Raw genomic sequence first — 18,236 nt, 5'->3', positions numbered from 1 at the left:
TATTGGGGTTTGGGTGGGAGAAGAACACAGTGTTGGGGCTTACTCCAGTGGCTCAGAGACATGATCTCCTGTCCCACGACCTTGAGCTTGTCTGTGAGACCTCCCAAGGTCAGGGACAACGGCACTCTGAACAGGGTGCTGTGATGTGTTGAGAGACGTCCTGCGAATCTGCTGGCATTGGAGTCCCTCTGAGAGCCTGAAACGAAGGATGCTGACCGAGGGCACGGCTGTTACTGCCGCGAGGAGCCAGAAGCCCGAGATCAAGGCAGCTTTTGTCATACCTGCTGCTCAGGTGCGGGACCCCGGCACGGCCAGCACCGGCTACAGCCGAAGCCGGACAGGGTTGGGTGGGTGGCCGGGCCCAGCGGGCTCGCAGAGGGCCGCGGCGGGAGCGCCGGTGGGGCCGCGGCCGGGCGCAGCGGCTGGAGCCGCCTCCTGACGTCGGGAACCTGCCGCGCGGGGGCGGGGCGGGCGCCGGGAGCGGCCCGCGGGGCAGGCAGAGCCGGCTGGCGGGCCCGGCTGCCACCGCGGAGAGCCGCAGCAGGTAGGGCGGCCGGAGGGCGGGCGAGGGGCTGGGGGGGGAGCTGGGCCCCGGCAGACAAAGGGTCGGGCCCGCCCCGCTGCGAGGAGAGGGCAGCTCCGCGCCGCACCTGGCCTGCCGCTGCCCCTTGGCGGCTCCGGCGGGGCTGCACGCCCTCTCCTCAGCAGCGAGCGCGGCCCGGACGGGGCCCTGGGCAGAGGGCTGGCCACGGCGGCTGCCCAGCAGCCCTGCCTGGGGCGGTGCGAGGGAGCCGCGGGGCTCGGCCGGCGGATCCCGGTTCTTCTCCCCGGGCGCTTTGTCGGGGAGGCTGTGTTTGCGCGGCAGGCCCGGGCGCGGTGTGACGGGGCCGCTCGTCTGTCGTGCCACGGGCACGGAAGCCCGTGCCGCCGGTTCTTAGAGTGGCTTTGCGTGTCCGCAGCGGCAGACGGGGCAGCGGGACGTGCGGTCTCCCTTCGCCTTTCCCCAGGCAAGGGACCTCATTCATCGTCCCGGCGGGTGTCACCTGCCCGTCCCCGCGGCCGCTGGGGCACGGGGAGCCGGCGATCAGGCCGGGGAGCGCAGTGCAGCCCAGATAAAATGGAGATCTTTCCTCGCTGCATTTAGGAATGCAACTTCGATCCCGGGAGGTGGGTGAGGGGAAGGCGAGAGCCACTTTATTTTCCTTCAGGCGGGGGGAGGAAAATGCGATATTGTGGGAGAGGGAGGAGAGGCCTCAGGAACAAGCTTCCCGCAGCCGGGCTGTGGCAGCCACAACAAACAGGTGTGGCCGGGAGAGTTCCCGATAAGGGCTTGCCGGTGCTGCCCTTCCAGGTTACAATTGCCTGCTCTTCTGCCTGTTGTGGGTGAAAGAAGGGTGGTGCACACTAAAAGCCTCCGCTGGGAATTGAAGCCTGCGTTTCCTGGCCTGGGGTAGCAGCGTCGTTTGGGTTTTGGTCCTGCTCACGCAGCGAGGAAGGAAGGAAGGAAGGATCTGTGAGCTCCCCACTTAGATCGCTGTGGAAGTGGGATGAGCAATAGGGAGGCTGTCCTTCTGCCAGCACCGGTGTAACTGCTCCAGGGAGTGTACTGTGGAAGGTTGTGGGAGCCAGGTTAGGTTGTGTTACTGATGTGCTGGTCCAGATCGTTGATGATTGGGGAAGCACGAACTGTGGTTTGTGCACAGACCCGGTAATGAGGAAATGCTCTGGAAAAGAGGGTTTGGGGTTTGGTTTTTTTAGTTCTTTTCCCCTCCACCATGTTTCATCATTTCATTGATTGGACTCAGCTGCGTGCTTCATTTTTTTAACAATGCTGTCTTCAGATCCTTAGTGTTATTTTGCAGTGGGAATATTTCCAGGGCTACACATTGCACATGGGCAACAGATCCTGGTGCACACTTTATAGCTGCTTGTTGCCACAAAACATTTAAGGCAAATGTGCAAGAGGCAGCACTGGGTTCCATGGCACAGGGAGATTTGGGAGCTGCAGTTATGCACTGGGATACATACTTCATTAAAAAACTCACTTTGATATGGTATTTTTGTGTTTAGGATGTATAAAGATTAAATGCCAAGTGCCAAAATGAGCGTGACTTCGTGGTTCTTGGTGAGCAGCGCTGGCATTCGCCACCGTCTCCCTCGGGAGATGATATTTGTTGGCAGAGATGACTGTGAACTGATGCTGCAGGTAATGTATTGTTTTTATTGATTCATTTTGGTTTTTTAATTTTTCCTTCTTCTGAAGATGCAGTAGATGCGAGTGAAATGCTGAGGATCTGTAGAGATGTTGCATGCTGTCTTCAAATGGCATCTCTTAAGGAGGAACTTTAGTTTTTATGTTGAGTCTGTGCTTCCTATGAAGATCATATGTTTGTGAGAGTACAAGTGATGTTTCTTTCAAATTGCCATGTCAGTGGATGGATAGGAGCTGTAGTGGTGGGAGGTTATCAAATAGATGAACTGTCCTGATTCAGCCAGAAGCAGTAAGCAAAGACATGCCATTCTGTCTTGATCCATGATTATGCTGCTGTTTTTTGTAGCTTTTAATATATGCACTGTTTACTAGTATGTGTGATCTGAATGGGGGCAGGGGTTTTGATTATGTTATCAGTGCTTGTATCTCTCATTTAGGCTTTCTTTATTAAAGAGATATCGACATTTAGCAGAGAAACTCTTACCTCTTTCAGCAGAGTGAGGTGGTGGTGACCTCTTCCCCAAGTAATTGTGTTACTTAGACAAACTTGGGAGATTCTGTTAGTGCTTTCCATACCACTATATGTCTCTGCTGGACCTAATCCAGTGTGTTTGAAGTGCTGACTGTTGTCAGATATTTGACAGCAGAATGTAATGGACGTCACTCCAAACAGATGGAGCTGGAATCTTGCAAAGAGCTTTTGACAAGAGCAGTTTAGCTCAGGAATTTGTAGAAGCTCAGAATTAAATTAGTGCTTCTGCTAGGCCCATGCCAGGAGTACTTAAATGCAAAGAAAAAAAAAGTTTGATTGAACCTGCCTATCCCCCTTTTGCAAAGGTGGAAATGTGCCTTTTTGTGTCAAAATTAGGAAGCTGCCTGCACAATGGGGATTCCTCCCTCAAAATTTCTGCTACTGACCTGGTCACAGGTATGTCTTAAATGCTTTGCTGATGATTTACCAAGCAAGCTAAGCTGTGTTTGGAGTTACTGCAGAGGTTTAGTGTGATATGTTTGGGGGGTTATAAGTTCTTGTACAAGGTATACTTGGAAGGCAGGGTATTTTCTAGCTGTAATAAAATGTTAGTGTACACAAAAAGAGAGTTTGCAATGTTTCTACTGCTCTGCTAGCTGGCAGTGAATGACAAGATTGTGCTGCAGTGGTAGAGTGAAACATACCCCTCTTCGCTAGCAGATTGTTTGGGTTTTCTCATGAATCATTCTGCTTTTTATTTTATGTTTGTACATGTCTGGCTGGTGAGGCATGTAAAGGTGAGACATTAAAAATCTCCTGATACTTTCTATATGTCTGCATTCGACTTCTCTGAAACCTGATTGCTGTGTTCTCTTGTGGCTTGAAGAGAGGAAACATGCAGAGTGGCTTTGATTTCCAAAGATAGCCTGAGTTTTAAACTGCCCATCTTAATACCTTTTGGAAGTAATTGTGGTGGGGTTTCTTCTATTAATTTTCAGCACTCCAAGGATCACATGTCTCAGGTTGTGTACCCTGAAATTAAAGTACCCAGATATCAGTTATGCTTAAAACACATTGCTGGTTTCTCTGGCTACTTATGGGGTTAACTGCACAGCACAGATTGCAAACCTCTCCATACCACGCAGAGTATTTCATGCTTCTTTGCAAGTCTGAGCTGGCTTGTCAGCGTTGAGCGTGGACTAGCAACCTTGTGGTGTTTTTACTTTGCCATGCTCTTTTCTACAAGGTAAATGATTTGTGATGCCTGAAGAAGCCAGCAGTACCCATGGGAGTGAAGTGATTGTATTTTGGGGCTCATAGGTGGTGGTATTAAAGGTTTTCATTATTTCATGAAATTGAAAGCTCTGCCAGCTGCTTATGTTTGTAGGGTGAGTTACATGTGGTCCTTTATAAACATACTAGTTTACTCTCTCCAGTAATAAAGCTTTCTCTAGGATTGTGTATAAGGTCCTATTTTGAGCACATTGTTTTCCTGGCTGTTTGTTTATAAAGATGTTCTCCAGAGCTACCCTGGGCTCCGACTGAAGTGATTATAGTAAGTCTCAGTGCAGAAGGGAGACTGTGACAGAGACTTGATGCCCAAGCAAAATTGTGCTTGAGCAGATGGAGGATGAGATCTAAAAATAGACCTCTTTCCCTACTGTGGCTGCCCATGTCACAAAACTGTGCAGATTGGCACAATCGTTTTTCTTGGGGAAAACTTAAGGATCAGGGCAGTTATCAGAGCAGATGGACACAGCTCTTGTGACAGTGTTTGAACTTGTAGTATTTCTATGATACTGCCTCTGAAATAGTGTATTCACTCTATGGTTATTGTTCTTACATATCTCAAGATTTTAATCCCTTAAAATGCACAACTGGGAGCAGACTGGCATATCTGGGAAATGGACTGGATGACTGCTTAGTGATTTCATCATGATAAGGTTTATGGTTCCCAGTTGAGATAGTGTGTTTTAGTGCGAGACCTTGTAGCCTTGCCTTTCTTATTTTGCTGTTTTAGGAGTGTTCTTGGAACATGTAGTCTCAAGGTATCAGATCCATAAATGACAAAAATGATGGCTTTGTCACCAAACAAACAATCTTTGGTTTCACTGGATTTTGCTTATTTCATACAGATACTGGATTTGCTTCCTAGTTAACAAAGGCGAAGAAAACTTAGAGCCTTTAAGTTTAAAATAAAGTAGATTTGTTAGTAGGCAATAATCTACCTTGAAATCTTCTATACCTACTAAGAGGATTAGACATACTTTAAATGTTTTTACAGCACTGTAAAGCTTCTAGTACAAGTAAATGCGAGATTTACCTTGGGTTTGAATGTTAATGCTTGGGTGAAAAAGCCGGGTAACTTGTCATGCATGGTGTTGTTACACAGAGTCAGGGGCTCAGTGTAGCCCTTTTTTCCTGAAGAACAGTGTTTAATTTCTTCCACAGTCTCACTGGCTCCCTTCAGGTTAAGAAACAACAGGAGTGTGGAAATCTAGACATTTACTAACTTGCACTCACATGTTATTTTCTGTGAAGCTTGTTGGTAGTAAGAAGTAATTACCTGAAAAGATAATATATGTATTTTAACAAAAGATAAGAGATTTTTTTGGGCAATCTTGAAAAAAGCAATTTCCCCCCATTCTGTCCCCCCATTTGGAATATAGCTGTCATTTTATCAGCTTTGATAATTTGCTTAATGTTTGTCCCTTGACTAAATACTAACAACATTTTACAAACTCAGAATTTCCCCTTAACCATGAAAACTTTTCCTTCTACCCCTGGAGGAAGCATCTTTTGCATTTTTGCTGATTCTGGATGTTTAACAGAAGGGAAAACAGGCTCATGATTTCCCTTTTTTTGTTTGAGAGAGAAATGCTTGCTAGAAATTTGGGAAAGCAAAATGTTGAACCAGTGTTTCCTTGAGTATTTCCATGTCTTTAGAGTCATGTTTTGGGCATGCTATTGTCCTATGCTGGGTGAGTTACAGCAGGAGTAGGTGCAAATGGTGTGATGTGTTCTGGCTTGTGCCTTTTAATGCAGCTTGACACCTATCAAGAGATGATGTTTGCAATTGCTTATAACTCTGCTAACCTTTGTAACTATTTGGGATGAGAGTTTATTTTCCAGACTTCTGTTTTAGACAGTGTGTTCTGGATGGGATCAGCTCTTTGGTCTTTGCTGTGAGCAGCTCAGAGAAAATACCATTTCCTTCCTGTAAACTATTTAGAAGTGTATTTAACCCGTTCTTTGAAGTTCTAGCATTGCAGGGCTGCTGGGTGCAGGGGGAAGGAAATTAGTGCTTTTCAAGAATGAATGCCTAGGTTGGAGATGATTTTTCTCCCCTGTCAATAATCCAAATGAATTTGACCAAGTTCCAAACCTTTGAAAAAAAAGTTGAAGTTTGCATGTGGTCAGAAGGGACTTGTTTGATACTGCTGTTTTAAGGCAGATTTCATTTGGGAGCAAAGTTGTGAGGGGAAGGATTGGAGGTTGGGCCAAGAGGATCTAGGTGCAGGGATACACAAGGCTGGGAGTTTAGATGTAAAAGCAACTGCGCTAGATTAGATCAAGATTCATCTGGTACCCTGTTTCAGATGGTGGTCAAAGCAGCTGTCAAGGATACTGCAAGGTCAATCTAAGAGTGTGATGATGCTTCCAGAGTATTTGCTCAACCTGTATTTCAGGGAGCCAAAGGCCAGATCTTTGCATTTTGCAATTGGATTTCTACTCAAAAAAGCTGCACTAGGATATTAGGATTTGGCTGAACGGGACTTGGAAAGGTGGAGAGTGGTGCAGAGAAGGGCAGAAACTGTTTGCTGGGGGGAAAATGAATGTTACACTACGTGACTGGCGAGCAACATCTTACATAGGCCTGGGATGGGTCAAGAGTCACTTCTATTCTGGGGTCAGCAGATAGCTGTGAAAACTGCTTGCTCAGCATCTGTCACTAGTCCATATGGGACATTTCATGCTGCTTATGGTATCACTCAAGTGCTAGGGGCTTGGGAGATGAACATACAAGTTAGTTCTGCTGGTGAATTGGATAAATGGAAACAATACTGCTTGAATAGACACTTTTCCTCTCTTTAGCTTGATTGGGTAAAAAGCTAGGTAATTACAAATGTTTTAGGCAGTAAAGGAACATCAAGTGTGTGTAACTGCAGAGCTGTTACGCCATACCAGTGGGAAGATTGCCTGTGTAATCCTGCTTCTGCCCCTGCGTACATAGGCATGAAGATGCAATCTGTTATTGTATCACTACTGGATAATTTTTCCCTGCAGGATCTGTTCTGTTTGTGGTACACAGGGTGTGTGGCACACTCTGCAAATAATACAGTGTGGTGGTGAACTCTGTGTGTATGTGACATCTGGTCATGCTGACCTGATGTATCCTTCTCTGGGCCATACTTGGTCATACAATATTTCTCCTATATAGTTTATTAAGTATATACATAAACAAGTGTGACTATGTGTGGGGTAATTTGTCTACAGTGCTGTGCTGAGAGGAAGCAGATGGTGTGAACTTGGTAGATTATCTTTTTCCTGGTACTTCTGGGTGAATTCCCTGTGGTGCAGAAGTATCCTTCCATCTACATTGGGACCTCATAGTAGAAGCCATGGGGAATCTCTGCTGCCTTTTTTATCCCAACCTACTCCTCCATGGAAGTGTGGGGCTGAAGTGGGAAGCTGTAGTTGGGACAGGATGGTGCTCTGCTTATGCTACTTTGCTGCAGTTGTACAGAAGGTGTAAACCAGCACCTAAGTTAGTCCCTGGGCATTGAGAATTGATTAGAGCCATTAGGTGTCACAGGGGAAATGGATGTCTTACAGATAGAAGGGACAGTATCTAGCCTTGGAAAGGCTCTGCTTTTGGACAGGTAGTGTTCCTAGGTGCCTGGACAACATCTGTGGGAGGAAGGATGCACATCCTGTATTTCCAGGCCTGGAGTTGTTTTCTTGGCTCTCCCATTGTTTCCTGTTAATGTGCAGTTGATGGGAGGATCACAGTGTCTGGTGAAATATGGGTTGAGGAGACTGGAGGCAAGGACCCACACACTGAGAGAGGACTTCACTGCCAGGGACAGGGTAGGGAGAGTGATGATGGTGGGTGGCATTGTAAGCAGGTAGTTATTAGGGATGAGAGGGCTGTGTGCACCTGGCAAGGTGATGGAAGTCTGTCCTGCAGAGGGAAAGTTTGACTGTCTGGAGGAGGCAAGGAAAAAGGGGACCCCATCCATGTTTGGGATCCTGATCGCTAGCACATGTCTTGGCTGTGCTGTGGAAATTCAGGTTTCTGTGGCACCTAAGATGATGCTTCTGAGTGGCCATGTAAAGTGAAGAGAAAACCAGTGCATCTGTGGGCAGCACATTCCCTGATTGTAGTCAGTATCTGATCCTGGGTCACTTGAACCAGAGCTTGGCTTTGGGAAAGGGGAGACAGAGAGCAAAAACCCATTCTACCCCAAAAGAACGGGTTAAGTTGTTATGGGAACTATGCCAGCCTTCAAATCCTTTTGCCAGGCTGTGGGGATTACAGATTCATTTTCCTGGGGGATTTCTCTCTTTTGTTGAGTGCCTTATTTTTTTTCATGAATACTCAGACCCTAGTCCTGCCACAGATCCACTAAGCCTGTGATCTTGACTGCAGGAAAGCTGAAGGCAGGAGCCTCTGCAATTTGGGAGCTGTAAAGTGAGTTCAGCCCCAGGATGAGGTGGCTACACTTGCTGAAGAGGCGTTTGTCTGCTGAGGCAGAATTGTTTAGAAACTGGTAGCACATGCCCCTGGGAGCAATCAGGCTGCCTGTTGTGAGAGTGTCACACTTGAAACCAGAGTGGGGCTGCATGGAGCATTCACTGATGCTCTAGAAAAGTACTGAGGCAGCCAATATACACAGCTCTGTGGGGAAGGTGGGAGACACAGTTTCTATGTCTGTCACCAAATGTTTTCTGGGGTTTTACTTCTGAGGAGCAAAAATAATTTCAGGCCAAAATGCAGAGGGTTTTAATTATTTATTAAACAACAACAAAAAAAAAGGCTTTGTCTGTTTCTCTTCTGAAGTGGGACAGTAGAAGAGGTTTGTGTTTCCTTCCTGGGACACTTGTGCAGAGCACAATACTGGCAGAAATGTAACCTGTTCACCACGGAAAATATTTGAGCAAATGTTTATTGCATGCTGCCACCAGAATGGTGCAGTTATCTTGTGCCAGACGTGCAAAACAGACTGCAGTGAGGAATAGGGAAACTGCTCTAGTTTGTTTATTTTATCTCCAATACCGCGATGCCTTGCGGCACTGGCAGGGCTTACGTCCAAATCTCAACGCTGAGCAGTAGGTCTTTGCCCGTGGTAATTCTCCTGGGGAAAAAGCAGCATCTGTATCTATGTAGACAGCTGAGCTGCGTCTGCTCCCTGGCCCTGTGGGGAAACGCGGGCTGTCTGGCTGTATTTCTCCCTCTGCCTTCCTAAGCAGGTCGTGTTTCCCTGTGGGTTTCACTTGGCAGCTTGTGCTTTCGTCCCAAGTGCCCTGTTCTTTGTATCAGACCCTTCACCAAACACAAAGCTGTAGGGTATATGCAGCATCTGTAGCCAACATGAGACTCTGCAGTCTTGTGAAGCTGCTTTGCTGCTCCCATGCTAAGCAGGGGCTTTTGCTAGCGATGTGTGCAGTTTGGAGAATCACAAGTGAGCTGCCTGGTTGCATGTCTCATTTGAGACTGATAATTCAGGATGCAGGTGCTGGCATAGAACTGGCAGATTCAGAGACAGCATTTCTGTTTAATTTGGACTGTCTGCTTAATATGATTGTGAAAAAAAGAAGATCTTCAGACTGTGGAATCACAGAATAGCAGGGGTTGAAAAGGGCCTGTGGAGGTCCAACCCCTGTGCCAAAGTAGGATCACCTAGGGCGGGTCACACCGGAATGCGCCTAGGTGGGTTTGGAAAGTCAGCAGAGAAGGAGGCTCCACAGACTCTCTGCGCAGGCTTTTCCAGTGTTCTGGTACCCTCACAGCAAAAAAGTTTTTCCTTACATTGTGATGGAACTCCTGTGATCCAGTTTGTGTCTGTTGCCCCTCATTCTGTCATAGAGCATCAGTGAAAAGAGGCTGACCCCACCTTCTTGACAGTCACCCTTAAGGTATTTGTAAACATTGATTGGATCCCCTCTTCAGTCTTTTCTTGTCCATGTTAAATAGCTCCAGGTCTCTTAGCCTTTCCTTATAAGACAAATGCCACATATTCATTTTGTCTGCTAGATATTTAAAACTTGATACATTGTAGATAGTATGATGCAGAAGCAGGATGGCCTTTTATTAGGAAGTGATTTGAATGTCTGGAAGTGTAACAACAAATCAGTGCCCATGTCTTCCCTTCAGAGAAGTGTAAATGTTGTTAATCAGAAAAGCATGTGCTGGGTTTTACTGAGAGTTGCTTTCCTTTGGTAACAGGTCCACTGCTGGGACATGAGGCGAAGGCTCTGTCCCTTCTTCACTCATGACAGGCTGGGAATGTAGCCTTTTCCCCTGCTTGCAGATTACTAGCACATAGGGAGAACATCTGCTGCCCTTGCCCCTTTGCTCGATTTAATCTGAGGTGCTCTAGCTCTCCTTTTGCTGTTTGGGTCCAAGTACAATCTCGGTGATCCTTGCCATACCTCAAGAGGACTGTTTGCTCCATTGCCAGTGCTTTTCCAGTTAAACAGATAAACCGTGAGAGTGTACCATCTGGGTACAGGCATTTCAGGGTTTTTTAACACTATGGAAATTCATATCTTTCTTCTGCTTGAACCCCTGTATCCCCTCTCAACAGGTGGATCGGCCTTTATTTGTAGAGGTTGCAACTGATCATAGACAAAGTTCAGTATCCTGTACAACTGTGCATTTAAACTACTAGTCCTCATATTTGTGATTCAACTTAGTAGTAGCTTTTCAATTTATAGATGGCTAAAACTTTTCCAGTGGTATTGCAGACCACTGGGAGATCTGCACCCATCGGCTGCTCTATAATGTGTGTTGACTCAGGCTTCTTGAATCACTTTGTGTGACTCAGTGGGTCATGCACTAGAAACCACTGCCCTGCTAGGCTGAGATGAGGTCTGCAGGACTGTTCTTGGGCTTTCAGCTGTTACCAGTCTGGAAACTGGCTGTACTTTTTCTTTGAAAGTGGGATTGAGGCAGTCTGCTCCTTTGAGAACAAAAGCACAATCAGCCGCTGGGTTGTTGCTATCAACGCACGCAAGAACAGTTTATGTTAAATGCAGCTGATGCTGAAATAAGTCACACCTTGTTTCTCAAGTAAATGTGACCTTTGGCAAGTCTGCATCAAAATACGTAATATGTGATTTTAGTTAAGTTGAGTTTCCTTGGAGATGAATCCTTAGGAACTCCTCCTGCCAGTTCCTGTAATGTGTGCTGGTTTATCATAAACCAACCTCTCTCCTTCACAGAAGTGTGAAATATCTCTGAAGGGTGATCTGTGTTAACAGTTTGCCATGTTACCAGTGTGCTCTTTAGAAAGACAGTGGGGGTTGTATCAGGACTATGGGTCAAATTTTTTCATATCCTATTGATTCTAACTTGAACACAGCTGAAACTTCCTTGGAAGATGGGGAAGTTTAGACATAAATTGATTCTTTGGTGACCTCTTCTGACTTTTATGTGAGGGAATATCATGCTGTTGGAATACATCTCTACTCCTCTGTGATGCCCTTTGTCTGGTTTGGGAGCCTGAAGTGGCTGTAGTCAGCTGTTGTAAAATATGGCAGCCCAAATGCTGTGCTGAGTTACATCAGGGTCAGATTCAGGGCAAATTCAATTTTTGGGAGACAGCTGGTTCCCAGAAATAAACCCTTTTTAAAATGACTTGTGACTAGGTACCAGATAAAATCTACCCTATTTTTTCATCTGGATTAGCTTTTTGAGGTGGAAGCCTTTCTGCCCTTGGAAGGAGTCTAGAGGGATTGTTCTGCCTTAAATCCTGTTAATCTTTAAATGAGTGTCTGTGACATGCTCTAAAAAGCTAAAGCAAACACTGCTGCACTAATTTATCAGCATTCTCTCACATCCTGTTGGGAACAGTGTTGTCCACAGCTTTGAGCAGCAGAGGTAGTGGGGAAGACCTTGCACCTGTGCTGTGCAGGCAAGGCCCTTGTGTATAGTTGTCTTTGTGTCTAGCAGGATGAAATAGAGTAATAAATGTCCGTGTTGGGAAAGGGGATTTCTTATGCAGCGCTTGTGGGGATGGACCCTGAGCATGCAGGGCAATGTAAGGAGACCTTCTGTATCCTCTTGGAGAATGTGAAGAACTGTGTGGCATGTCAGGTGCAACTTAACTCTAGCTTTTGAAGTGTCAGCTGCTTTGAAGTGGCTGGAGACATTCCTGCCCTCAGGGCTGTATGCTGAGGTGCAGGTCCTGGGTAGCATGCCTCAGCCATCCTTACTTGGACTGTCCTTACTGTATGCTGCACATGCCTTGGACAGCTACTCGAGTGATTGCAAATTGGGTTGACAGACTGAATCTGTAACAGAGAGAAGCAGCAGCTTCACACTGCAAATGCTTAAGACCTGCCTTACTCTGAGGTCGGGGTCAGAGACCAAGTAAGAGGATTGCATGAGCGTGAGGGGTTTGTGTGTGCCCCTTCTGGGAGGGTGCTGCTGTGCAATGCTTCCCGTGTTCAGGGTTTGACATAGCAGGAGATAGAAGTGGGGTGACCCTGACTGCATTGTCTCTGCTTGTCCCATTGGCTATTTGTTTCACTGGGGAGTGATTGCTGTCCAAGCAGCACTGGTTGAGCAGCAAGGCATCGAGTGCTGCATCGTTGTTCTCACATGAGCTGACGCCTTGTAAATTCAGCCGTGTATAGATTACTGTATTAGTGGGGCAGCTGGAGGCTTGGCGTTACCTGTCCTTCTCATTGTGTCTGCTTGTTGTGGCATCGTGTGAATGGTGTGAGAGACATCACAAGGTGGAAGGGCAGTCCTCTGGCCAGTCATATTGGTACTTCAGGGTTATTCACCTTTTTCAGCATTACCAATGTGCTTGAGACTGGCAGGGAGAGAAGAAACTCCTGCAAGTGTCAACGGTTTGTCTGGTAAAATCCATTTGTGTTTTCAGCAAGGAATTTCCCTGAAACAAACTTTGCCTCTGCATGCTCACAAGGAAGTAGATAATGGCTTGCTGGGAGCAATGTTGTGGAAACGAATACGTTTGTACTTGGGAAAAGAAAGGACTTTTCACCAAGAACTTGTCAGTTGATATCTAGGAAGAGGAGGAGCCTGGCTTGCCTTAGTGCTCTGGTATCACACCCTACCCTCCCCAGCCTGAGCTACCAGGGAGGTCTCAGTGTTGTGTACATGTGCTGATGGAGTGGCTGGTTCCAGTGATTCCAGCAAAAATTCAAGTTATGAGAGGTAGTAAGTCTAAATACAGAATGTCTGGTGTCTTTATAGCTTCAGTGCCATATTTGAACATCATCTAGAGATATTCTAATGCTGCTTCTTCAGAAGTCTGACAGTGTTCCTGCCAAAGCATCCTACTCTCCTTTGAAGATAAAGTGTATACTTGTGCACTGTGGCAAAGTGAGTGGCACCAAATCAGTGTCTGGTTCAGCATTCTCACCAACCTTTACATTTGGATTTACCTACAGTTGCTTTCTTTCTCATCTCAAAATTACTAACCTCTTTCCAACTTGGAAAATATCCTAGAATTTAAGTCGACTCAAAGGCATAATCACTTATTGTAAATAAGTTTGGGTTGTAACTTAAGAAAATGATGGTTCTGTCTTTCAAAAATGGGAAGAAATCCTCCCAAATAGGACTGTCCCTAGTGTTGAAGACACTGGCTTCAGCTGGTAAAAAATGGAGCTCTTCTATTTCACCCTGGATGAGATCCTGCCCCCAGGCTCTTGGTTTGACTGGTTTTATTTTGAGTGTATATTGATATACTTTATTGAAATTATGGCATAGTCTTGACAGCCTTCAGTGATTTCCTCCCCCCCGCCCCTGCAAATAGTGTATTGTCTTCAGTGAACTGTTTCAATGATGGAAGCATTTACTGTTTATCCTTTATTTGTTGTAGTAAATAGTATTTAATCCTTCCTACTTTCCCCCTCTCTCCTCCTACTCCATATCAAGTTAGTTTAATGCCTAAATGTTGCTTTGATTCACAGTGTCTCTTATGCCTGACTGGTCTAACATTCATTGTGCTTCCATTGCCAGTCCCGCAGTGTCGATAAGCAGCACGCTGTAATCAACTATGACAAGGAGAAAGATGAACACTGGGTGAAGGATCTTGGGAGCTTAAATGGCGTAAGTAGCAAACCTCTTGGTTGATGGAGGCAAACGTGCGGCGTGCTGAGTCTGCAAGTGGTTGTGTGCTGACTTAATTCTACTGTTAGACCTTTTTGGGTCACTGCAACTGTTGGCATGAGTTAAGCTAAACATACATAATTATTTGCAAGGCCCGAGATACAGAGGTCATGTAGCATCTTGTCTTAGAAGAAGGCTTTGGTGAGTATTGTGTTTCTGTTTTCCTTCTGATGTCCTTGCAGAATGCCTTGGAGCTCGCAAAATCATAGTGCTTGCAAAAGAGGAGGAAATAAATTCAATCTCATTTTAGGAATGTTAAACTGGTGACTCTTCTGGAGCAGCTGTTCAGTATGAGCAGGATGACCTTGTGGCTATTCAGTTGTCAGTGCATGGAGTGATTTATGAGATGATGAGACATGTTATTTCTTTGTGAAGAAACTCTTTAAAACTACTGCCCTCTCCCCTTTTTTTAGTAATAAAAATTGTTTTTTGTCTGCCCTGAGCCTGGCTTGTGTGAAGATCATGTGATAATGTGAGCCTAGAACAGGGAGCTGGGCCTGCCTAGATTTTAACCCTTGCTCTGGTCCTGTCATGCAGTAATGTTAGGCAGCTTGGTGAGGACCTTAGTGCTGTGATTTTTAAATACACTGTCTCTACTAAAACTGTTTTAAAGCCATGGCATGCTTCTTTTTTGGCTGTTTCATCATACCAGCAAAGCTGTTCCTCTGTTGGAGCGGGTCTAAGCTAGATTCACAACAGTCCGTGTTTTGAGCTTAGAAACAGAAGCCCTACACCATCATAACCACAGAACTACAAGATGAACCCAGAAACTTGAATAAAAACAGTAGATAAAACAGACCTCAACTGTTCTGCCTTTTCTGGCATCTGAAAACATCGAGAATGCTTCTCAGCATAATAGCTGAAGGCAAAGAGCCCTGCTAAAATAGGACTGGTCTGGTCTCTAGCTGGATCCTGGGTTCAAAACTCGTGGTATTTAACTCATAGTGGCAAAATAGCAGCTGAAAATTCTGCTTGTAGGAGAGGAGAGCCTTGTACTACTAATTCTCTTCATGTGCTAAAGCATGTGAATTTGCAACATCTTAATAATAAAAGTGTGCTCAGAGGGGCACCTTTGAGGACCTTGATTTAATTCCACCTTCAGAAGTTGCTTTCATTGTATATTTATTCTATGGCTTGTCAACAATGCATGACATGACTCTTCTGGGTAATCTGGTTCATATTAATTGTCAACATGTTTTTTGTTATTTTTATTCTAATGACCATCTGATTCTGCAGTTTTTGTTATGTGCCTTTTGGTTTTGAAGGCAACGTTTTTTTCAGTGATGAGCAATTTGTTTGGGTTATTTCATTTGAAGTAACTGTGGGTGAATAGGTAATATAATTTTCTTGCAAAATTTTGTTTTGCAGAAAATTCAGCAAATAATGATTCCTGTTTCAGATCTGACTGTTGTGGGATTTTAAAATATTAAAATGTTTCATGCAGATAGGAATTCCATGCCTTTTAACCAGCTTCACTGCTTCTATTCCAAAATTACAGACCTGTTCCCCATTAAATTGCCAGGAGGCTGGGGACTGTTGTCTGCTGAAGTTCTAGTTTCCTGCTTTAGTATGTATTTTTCTCCTGTGGTTAATACATTGTCTTATCATGTATGTTTGGCTTGGCTGAGGTGAGAAGGCAGAAGAAGACTGCCTCAGTGGTGGCAGCATGTAAATTCAATTTCTATCTCATCAGAGTGCAGCTGCACTTGTATAGAGGCTACAAAGACCCAGCAGTGGGTTCCTGATCCATGAGGCTGAGTAAATCCCACTTTGTGAGACAGGGTAACTCCTGGTGTCTGTGACTGCCCCAGGTACAACTGAGTGCCTGCTCTCCATTAGTGCTTCTTCAGCCAAGTTCCTGATTTGTTTTTGTTTGGCCCAGGTTATTACAGAGGTACATTATTTGCAAAAGGTGCCCATGAATGCTTAGAATCACAGAATCACAGAATTGTGAAGGTTGGAAAAGACCTTTAAGATCATCAAGTCCAACCATAGCAGCCACTACACTGAAGCATCAGCACCTGCCAGCCTTTCCAAGCAGCCTGCAATGTCAGAACGAGCGCTGCTGGTCACTTGTTACTTGACAATCTCCCTTCCTGAAAGCCCTCTCCTACCTGCAGTAGCAAGCAGGGGGAGGTGACCTCTGTTACTGCAGAGACACTATGCACAGTTTGGCTCCAGAAGCATAGTCCTCCAGCTAGTGCTTCTCTGGCAATCACGTGTCCCAGGCTCCCTGTTGGATACCCATAGGGTACACCAGGCTGAAATAGTTCCCATGGAGGTCCAGAGGTGCTTGATCTATTCCATGAGGATTTTCCCTTAGGGAGTTGTCTCAGTGGACATCTGAGGCATCCATGATGTTTGTTGACAGCTATGAAGTACATTTCTTGCACCTTTAACTTCTTTTCTTTGCCTGGAGCACAGTAGAAATGAGCATGTGAGCCTTGTGTGTGAGGGGCCTGTTGTACTGATAAATGGAGTCTTGGATAAGGTGGCCTCAGACATCGTGGTGAGGCCACTGCAAATGCTTCTTTTTCCTGTGCAGTTCCATTTCCTCTTCCTCTGTGATAGATTTTGCTTGTTAAATTACCAGGCCTCAGGGCTGAACACTAGTCTTGTTTGACATCAGTGAAAAGCTGATTCTCAGCTCGGTAATTGGAGTGTGATTTGCACTGTTTGCAACTCTTGCTGGTTGCAAAAGGTGGAGGAGAACTGAGACTATCTGAAGTTCCTAACTTCAGGCACCTCATTTACATGTTCAAGTCAGGGACTCAAATTTCCTTTGCAGCTGGTAGAAAAGTAAATTTCCCTAGAGGTCCCTTCAGAGCACCTTGCTTTGAAGGATAATTGAGGTGCACTAACTTACTCATGGGAGCTACGTGCTCTTGTTGATTTTCTTAGGGCACTCGGCTCCTTGCCTGGCTGAGTTTGTGCTAGTGCACTCTGAATGTGTGTAGTGCTGTTGACATATGGGCTTGGGTACCCTCCAGGAGTCCTGTCCATCTGAGATACATCATGTTGATACTCTCAGTCAAAAAACATTCCTGTGCTTCTTTCCTGCAGACCTTTGTCAATGATGTGAGGATTCCTGACCAGAAGTACATCACCTTGAAACTGAATGATGTCATTCGCTTTGGCTACGATATCCTTGTCTGAAGAGGGAGTGGGATGGAGTCTTTGAACTTTGTGCTGTTTGTTGCATGGGTAGTTAACAGTGCTAATTGTGGCTTATAAGTAAGGATGTTTGTCTTGCCTCCTGGAGCCTTTGGATAGCTCATAAACTTTCACTTCTCTACCATGGATCTGATGTGGAGCATATTAATCATCATGCCTGCTACCTTCACTGGACCTTGAATTGGGCCCTGCAATGACAATGGTGACTGGAGGTGGTGTTTGGAAGTGCCTCTTCAGTCTCTTTCTAAAGAAGGGTTGTATTTTTTTCTTTTTATTTCAGTGGTAATTCTAGCTGCTGTCAGCTAGGGAGCAAACATACTTCATATGCTTTTCAATGAACTAACATCTTCCTGCTTTTTTCCATCCAGCTTCTGCGATTTTATTAGTCCTTTCACACAGATGCTTACCTTCTGATAGTTTGTAGATCTTCAGCCCTAAACACTTAGCTTTGGGATTTGTGATCAAATCTTTGGCTCTGTATTGATTGGCATTTGCCTGCACAAGTTCCTTCTGCCCAAAATGCAAGAGTAAATCTTCAGTAATGGCAAATTTCACCTCTGTTGAGGGAAGCTAGACTGCAGTTACTGCTTTGTTTACAGAGTCACAAATCCTGCTGGCTCTGCCAAAACAGCTTTGCCTTCATCCCTTTTCTTGTCCTGATGTGACTGTATGCCTGGCTGTAAGCATAGAGTGCCTTTCTGAGCCTGCAGAGCAACAGTGCTAAGTACAGGCTCCTATTGCTGCCCTTTTGTGTAAACGATTTTTTTTTTAAACTTTTTTTCAGTTGTTTCTATCTGCCAGACTTTACCCACTCAGGCTGAATTTAGAAGTAGCAAGTGTCTTCTCGAGGTTTCTTTTTTTTCTTTTTCAAGGAAATTTCAGTTAAAATGACTTAGACACTTCTGAAAATAGATGCAGAGACTAAGTTTTACATTGAAGGGGGAGAAAGTGTTTGGCTGGAAAAGTCTGTGCATTCTTGATCCCGAGACCACATTCCTGTGCCTTTTGTT

The 18,236-nt window shown here is 45.3% G+C and overlaps 1 protein-coding gene across 3 annotated transcripts in view; it reads left to right on the top strand.

The window, feature by feature from the left end:
• The first annotated feature begins 882 nt into the window (after nt 1–882).
• Nucleotides 883–18,236, top strand: part of CEP170B (centrosomal protein 170B) — a 60,097-nt gene continuing 42,743 nt past the window's right edge. For 2 of the 3 annotated variants that reach the window (XM_064162330.1, XM_064162193.1), the window contains exons 1-4: nt 883–1,167; nt 2,071–2,206; nt 13,903–13,992; nt 17,116–17,196. In XM_064162330.1, the coding sequence (XP_064018400.1) occupies nt 2,087–2,206; nt 13,903–13,992; nt 17,116–17,196 (291 nt within the window). In that variant the 5' untranslated portion in view covers nt 883–1,167; nt 2,071–2,086. Of the gene's footprint in view, nt 1,168–1,401; nt 1,630–2,070; nt 2,207–13,902; nt 13,993–17,115; nt 17,197–18,236 lie in introns of those variants that run through there. The other variant, XM_064162261.1, reaches the window with a different exon arrangement.

This window comes from Pogoniulus pusillus, chromosome 1 (genome assembly GCF_015220805.1).
Source record: "Pogoniulus pusillus isolate bPogPus1 chromosome 1, bPogPus1.pri, whole genome shotgun sequence".
In the NCBI taxonomy this organism is placed as follows: Eukaryota; Metazoa; Chordata; class Aves; order Piciformes; family Lybiidae; genus Pogoniulus; species Pogoniulus pusillus.
Note: the sequence above shows the minus strand (reverse complement) of the source record. Positions and strands in the feature narration are given on the sequence as shown.